The sequence below is a fragment of the Salvia miltiorrhiza genome, chromosome 4, assembly GCF_028751815.1.
Source record: "Salvia miltiorrhiza cultivar Shanhuang (shh) chromosome 4, IMPLAD_Smil_shh, whole genome shotgun sequence".
Classification (NCBI taxonomy): domain Eukaryota; kingdom Viridiplantae; phylum Streptophyta; class Magnoliopsida; order Lamiales; family Lamiaceae; genus Salvia; species Salvia miltiorrhiza.
In genome coordinates, this window is record NC_080390.1 from 3,453,758 (window position 1) to 3,461,243 (window position 7,486).

The 7,486-nt window shown below is 38.0% G+C and overlaps 1 protein-coding gene across 1 annotated transcript; it reads left to right on the plus strand.

Annotated features, from left to right (window-relative positions):
* Positions 1-2,040: 2,040 nt before the first annotated feature.
* On the plus strand, positions 2,041-2,897 carry LOC131022264 (uncharacterized). Its single transcript, XM_057951736.1, has 2 exons — positions 2,041-2,481; positions 2,556-2,897. The coding sequence occupies exons 1-2, from the start codon at positions 2,242-2,244 to the stop codon at positions 2,862-2,864; spliced, it is 549 nt and encodes a 182-aa protein (XP_057807719.1). The 5' UTR covers positions 2,041-2,241; the 3' UTR covers positions 2,865-2,897.
* Positions 2,898-7,486: the final 4,589 nt, after the last annotated feature.

Consider the following 7,486-nt stretch of genomic DNA (forward strand, 5'->3'; position numbering starts at 1 on the left):
GGGGACCGTACATAATATTATTCAAAGGGGTACTCAACGAGTTTGAGTACATTATTAAATAGTACATATTGTTTTGACAGATAACATAATGTCTTAGTAAAATCAGTGTTGCAGCGGAATAATAATTTGAGTATATGTATGAAGACATATACTCTACTCTGAGGTACTCGTCCTAGATTGACAGAAGCTCCGCTTGCACACTACATCCTCGATCACAGCTCAACCTGCACATTTAAAAATACATGCAGGGCTAAGTACAAAAGTACTTAGTGGACACTTGCCGAAATTTACATATATGCATAATATTTTATTGTCAAGCCTTTCAACAGTAGTAAAATACGAGGGTTTTCCTTTAAAGACTCGTATTTACCAAACATAATATCATTTCTTTCATCAATAACCCGCGCAGGTATTTTATATCATTAATCACCATATCAGTAACTCGTGCCGAGAGGGAGGCCTCCCTCTACGGACACTATGATCGGCCAACCCGCTAGATGACTCACGATCACAAGGTGTACACTAATTCCGAAGGGATTTGCGGTCCCATCCAGAATCCGAATTCGATTAACATCAGATAGGCAATTAATAATAAAACATAAAGCATTTAGGCATTGACAATATCATTCAAATTCATAAGCATAAAGTCTTAACAATTCTAATATATAATTTTAGTTTATACGTAGAAAGCCTACCTGAATAGCAGACTCACGATTTAGCTCTAACTCTAGTGCTTGACCTTTAATCCGAGAAAATAAAATAAGATTCTAATTCTCGAAAAATCTCAATAAATGAGGATGCGTGAAATGATTATGCATGACTCATATTCCTTTAATTAAATTATGAGATGCTAATCCTATTTAAGGAATTAAAGCTCGTCTTATGAGGTCGGATTATTAATCTTTAATAATCTACTCATCTTAAAATAATCTAATTCACTTACTAATTAATAATTAGTAAGTCTTAAAATCTTCTCTAATTAAATTTAATAGAATAATTATGAAGACCCAATTAAAATAAAATAATCAAGGCCCAAAAGGAATTTAATTCGAGCCCAAAAGAATAAATTCGAAGCCCAGTGCATTAATAATATTAGGCCCAACATCAATTAATTTCTAAAGCCCAACAAATGAGGCCCAAGATAATAAAATCATGAAGCCCAATAAGTGAGCCCATCATCACCCTTAAAATAATTAGTAAATTTTAATATTAATCTTATCTCGTCAAAACCTTAGACTCAAAACATTATCACATACTACCATTTAGGTTCGAAACTATTTATTCGAACATCAACATGCGCATTAATCATAACTCGTTCTATTTATGTCATCAAGTCAAATATTCCGTCATTTAAAAAAAACAAAACTTATAATATTACATAGATAAATTATATCATCATAGATCATGCTTTCTCATACATAAAACAATTTAATCCTTTTCAAATAATCCATATTAATAAGTCGTTTGAAAAGAATTAATTTAAATGAGAGTTTAACTCAAAATATTTTATTTTATAATCCCTTTATAAATACTTGAAATAAAGAACTCCATTTAAATAATTAATTTAAAGGTCAATATATAATTAAATTAATCAAGCTCAATTTAAATTAATAATTAAGAGCTCAAATAATTTAAATAGATATAAGCCCAAATTAATTAGATAAATTAAGTCTATCATGTTTTTCTTTGAATAAGGCCCAAACAATTTAATTAAAATAGGTCCAAATCCTTTAATTAAAAGAAGCCCATCAGATTTTATTTGTAAAGGGCCGAGCCCAAACATTTAAATCGAAGCCCATCTGTTAATTAAATAAGGGCCCAAACAATTTAATTAAAATCGACCCAAGTCTCGGCCCAAACAATTAATAAAATCGGCCCAAGAGGGAGCCCAATATTTTCGGCCCAAACCCGGCTCAAACCCGGCCCAAACCCAGCTGAAACCCGGCCCAAACCCAGCTCCCTTTTCTAACCTAAATATACACACACCAAATACACTCAAACACACACATTAGCTGCGCCCCATCTCTTCTTTCTCACTCTCTCTCTCGCCTTTCTCTCTCGGACCTCTCTCTCTCGTTTTCTGCCGTTCTGCCACCGCCGCTGCCGTTCAACGGCGCCGTCGCCGCCGGCGAGCGGCGCGGCTTCTCCTTCTCTCTCCCTGAACTTTTCCCCCCCTCTTCTCCTCTATCTCTCTCGCTCAATCTCGGCCGCTGGAAAGGCACAGCAAGCGCAACCACGCCGATGTGCCGCCATCGCCGGGCCGCCGCCTGCTCCCTCATCCTCGCGGCAGATCCGCCGCCGCCGTTCAACGCCACGGCCGCCTGGAGCTGCTGCTGTTCGCCTGAGGTCGACGGATCTGGCCTTCAGTCGTTCGTCTTGCTCGGAGTTCCCGCCGCCGTTGGCTTGCCCGGAGTCGCCGCTGGCTGGCCCGCGATCGACGGCCAGCAGCTCGCTGGAGGAGCCGAGCACCGTCTCACAAAGGTAAGCCCCGGATCTCCCTATTCTCATTTCATTTTAAATTAAAAACTGAAACTCCTCTTTCCCTTTCTTGGCAGATCGGAGACAACCGCGGCTCCGTCGCCGTCCGTCAACCGCCGGCGACGACGAGCCACCGAGGCTGCCCTCCCCCTGACCTCGACTCACACACGCAATCAGCCAACACAAAGGGTTTTTGTGCGAGGATCATATACTGTAATTGCTCAAATAAAAGTTTTAACTCTTTCCTTGTAACTTCAGTTCACAAGTACATATTTAGTAACTGTAAATCTATGAATTTGCTACTCATTTTCTTCATTTATCAAAGCATATGTAAATCTGAGTTAATGAGCATGTGTTGGTATTCTGGAGTTGATGTATACAATTGAAGGATATTATAATATATAAATTAGAAATATAAACCTTGAATGATGAAAGATGTGGTGTCGTTTCTTGGCTGCGAGAGAGATGGTAGATGAATGTGAGAGGTGGGAATTGGCTGAAAAATGGTGTAGGTTATAAAAGAAAAAATGGGGTGGCTTGGATGGAAATTCTTCAACTTACAGGTATGAACACTTTCAGCCTGCATGTAAGACTGAAGAATTTCCTTCAGCATGCGCTCCAAATTTCTTCAGCATGCTTTAGGATTCAGCATGCTTAAGATTATTCTAATTAAAATATCTAAGAGATTAATATATTAATTATATGGTTCCAAACTCATTTAAATACATTTAAGACATATAAGCCTAATTCTTATTGAAGCATAAAATCCATTTGAGCTTGCTTCTAACATAAAATAAATTACTCATGGGCTTAAGTAAACAATCGATAAAAGATTCATATTTAACACTTCAGTGTTAAATTCTCCACAATAAATTAATGGACTCAAAATATATTTTGAGTGCATCATCTATTGAAAATAAAAAAAAAATAAATCATCACATATATAAATTATCAAATTTATATAAGTTCGTATTTTATTAATGGAAGCTGAACTCTAATTACCATAATAAATCCTTAAATCAGTAATTAAAAGTATATAATCCTTAATAAAAAGTCGGGTCATTACAGGAGAACAGCGAACCTCGCCGATTTCATGACCCAACATCGACGGAAATCACGGACAGAATCCGGCTACGGTGATAGCCAGCAATCCCAACGGCGACGGCTTTTTCAAGCAGAGGCCGTACTGATGAGTGGATGAAATTCGGACACGCCGCGGAGCCTTCAGATACGCGCGACGACCAATTACCGATCTTAGACCGCAGCGGCGGTCGGCGAAAGTGCAGGGAAGCGCCGGATTGAGGAGAAATTGGGGTTTGAGAAATTACCAATTACCAATTCATCTCGATTACCGAAAGTGCAGGGAAGCGCGACGACCAATTACCAATTCATCTCGATTTTGCAATTTGGGGTTTGAGAAATTGAGAGAAGGGAAGACTGAGGAGCGTTGGACTCAGGCGGAGCAACGCCGGTAGAGGCAGACGACGGCGATGGCCTCACCATTGATATATTGAAGAGAGATGAATTTGCCTCTGTTGTACGTTTTCTTAATTGAGTGGAGGTGGTTTGCAGAAGTCGTGGGGAGGGAGAGAGAATTTCTTAATTACTGACGTTAATTTAGGAATTACAGTTCGGTGAATAAGGAAATTGACAGATACACCCCTCTTCGAATTTTAAATTGATTTTTTAGCTTATTCAGAAAAAAAAATTGGGATTAATAATTAATTAGGTGTAATCTTGACCATTAATTTGTGCAGATTGTATGGATAAGATTAATTCTTTAATCTTTAAACTAAGGGGATTCTTTGTAGATCCCTACCATATATATATATATATATATATATATATATATATATATATATATATAATTTTAAAACAAAATTTTAGCGATAAATATTAATTATTGTTCATTATATAATAATATTTTATATATTTATAATAAACATTTGTGGAATAGTGTGATTAAGAGTTGAATACAATAAGATACGTGGAGCGGGGGATCACATCCGAAAGTTTTAGATATAAACTATACTTAGAGCACCCACATCGGTCGACTCATCCGGAGGGCTCGAGTCGTTTTGCCGATTAGTCAGCCGATGTAGATGGCAGGCGACTCGAGGTCGACTCATGGTTTATGCCTAATTTTTCTAATTTTGGGAGTTTACATGCGCATATTTTAAGTTAAATCTTCTGGAAATTGGTGCGTTTTATGGTTTGTTTTATGCTTTTCAGGAGATTTAGGTCTTATAGATGGAAGAGTGCGATTTTGGAGATTTTGTGGGTAAGAATGGTGTTTTTAGGCACACTTTGTTATGCAGAGCTGAACTTCTCTATGAAGGCCCGTGCCAGAGTAGAGAAGCCCGCTTCAGAGCAGAGAAGTGCGCTCCAGAAGTCGCCAGCGAAATCCGGGAAATGCCAGAGGAATCGAGGCGAGCGCGGAAATGCCAGAGGAATCAAAGCGAGCGAGGAATCGCCAGAGAAATCACTTCGCTACTGGAAACATAAGTGTCAGAGGAATCACCATTCCTCTGGCGAAAGTCAGAGCGGAAGCCATTCCGCTGGCGAGAGTCCCGAATTCGGCCAGAGAGGAGATTATTTCCGGGGCGCGCGGCATAGCTGGAGAGTTGCCTTATTTTGCACGATTCTATCGCCTTTAGAGTTCTACTTTGCATGGCAACTTTTATGGTTATCCAGAAGGATTTGAAGTCTATAAATAGGGCCATACTTTTCATTGTAAGATATCAATCCCTTGCCCTAATTTTTGGAGTTCTGCCGTGAAGAAGCATCCAGCGCTGCACTGCTCCGAAGCTTAGGAATTTACTTGCTTTCATAGTTTTTCATAGTTTTCAAATTCATTGCTTTAAGTTAGATTTCAATTCAGTTTTTAGTTTATTCTTGGATTGTGATTGCGTGACACAATTACACGTTCAAGACATTTACGGTATTTCGTATTTAAATTCAATTGCTTTCGTTTAATCATGTTCATGTTTTTCATTCATGTTTATGCTTTCGTTTTAATTATGCAATTTAAATTATGCACTTTAGTTTCACGCCTAGATTAGAAGTCTTTAAATTTACAAGTATTTAATTTCATAAGTAGGTTTAATTTAAGTTCTTTAAAATCTTGCCTAGGGTTCAATAGTTCAATTCACCTAGCTTAGTTTTATAATTCGGTTTTTAATTCTAAGTTTTAGTTTAATAATCAATCTCTTTACTGCTTTCTTTATTATTTTTCCTACGATACTACTAGAAGCCCTTTAAGACTTTCCTTGTGAGATCGACTTGGGTTAGCTTATCACTGCTAGGATGTCCTTGTTCTATTGCAAGTCAATCTAGAGGTGTTTAGGTTGAGTCAAATTTTCCGACTTATCATTTCCGCGCTCGCCTCGATTCATCTGGCATTTCTCGGATTTCGCTGGCAACTTCTGGAGCGCACTTCTCTGCTCTGAAGCGGGCTTCTCTACTCTGGCACGGGCCTTCATAGAGAAGTTCAGCTCTGCATAACAAAGTGTGCCTAAAAATACCATTCTTACCCACAAAATCTCCAAAATCGCACTCTTCCATCTATAAGACCTAAATCTCCTGAAAAGCATAAAACAAACCATAAAACGCACCAATTTTCAGAAGATTTAACTTAAAATATGCGCATGTAAACTCCCAAAATTAGAACAATTAGGCATAAATCAACCCCCCCACACTTAGCCTTTTGCTTGTCCTCAAGCAAAATCCATATGAATCCTAGGAAGAGATTGATTTCAACAATGCTAATTTCCATCCAAACATTCTCAAAGTCAATTCAAAATTTTACAATCAATACACATCTCTCGATCATGCAAGTAACTCAAAGTTTAAGAAGCAACAAAACAGTAATGTAAGCAATTCGATCAGACCCAATTCTCCGCTAGAAGTGAATTCCCTAATGTGATCGCCTTTATAATCAATATCATCATTTTTCACACCTTGTGTGCTTGAGATTTTCGACAGTTGAGCCATAATTCGTGAAATAAAAACCATTTGGATGTAATCCAAAGTCTTTTCACGTGGTTTCCCATGCTCATAGTTAGACTAGAGGAGCAGAGACTCAGAGCTATCACATTTTTCAGAACAGGCCAGATGTTTCAGAGCTGGCAATTCGTCCAACATTTTCACAAATAAGATACGATCGTAGGTAATCACAATGACAACACTCCTTCTAGCATCTACCAGACAAATCACGTTTTACTAACTTACAATCATGTTGCAACAAAACTCAAATTCTTTGCACAAACAAGAAACACATATCAACAGTAAAACAAGAATAACCACCATTCATTCACAAACCCGAAATTCGCATCGAAAACCATCTACTCTTCCACAAATTCATAAACATTAGCAAGATTCGAGACCAAAAACTAAGCATAGAAAGACTAATCTTGCCCAATTGAAAGCATAAACGCAATAAAACAACTCATCCAAAAAAAAATTCATATTTCTACATTTTTATTTTTAAATTCTCAATTTCATTGAAAATAAAATTAAACATTACAATAATTAAAATAAAATTAAAAACACAATTAAAATACGATAATAAAATAAAAAATAACAATATTGAATAATTTAAATAAGCCCTCGACGCTTGAGCACTTCTTGGACTAGGTGGTAGTGCAAGGCCAATTGTGCCTCCGTCATACCCGTCGTGTCCTTGTTCAAGAGCTTCATATCCATCTCCTCCCATTTCATCTCGGCTTGCATTTTTTTGTCCTCGGCGATTTCTCCCGTTTTGAGAGCATGCTCCCTCATGCTTTCGGTCATCTTCTCGAGGGCGTCGGAGAACGTCGAACCTCCTCCCGAAGACCCTTCTCCCTTCTTCGCCTTGCCCTTGTCTCGCTTTGCCGCTTTTTGGCCTTGGGGTCTCATCGTGACACTCGGCTCCGAAGAAGTAGTGGTTGCTGCACCATCTGTAATACCCCGTTTCCTCGAGCTAAGTTTAGAATAATTTTTTAAACTTAGATTTAAGATGATTCACGCC

Excerpts from the sequence above, each read along its gene's own strand:
- LOC131022264 (XM_057951736.1), top strand. The coding sequence starts at position 2,242 with ATGTGCCGCCATCGCCGGGCCGCCGCCTGCTCCCTCATCCTCGCGGCA. Across the intron at positions 2,482-2,555 it reads CCGAGCACCGTCTCACAAAG|ATCGGAGACAACCGCGGCTC; the intron begins GTAAGCCCCGGA and ends CTTTCTTGGCAG.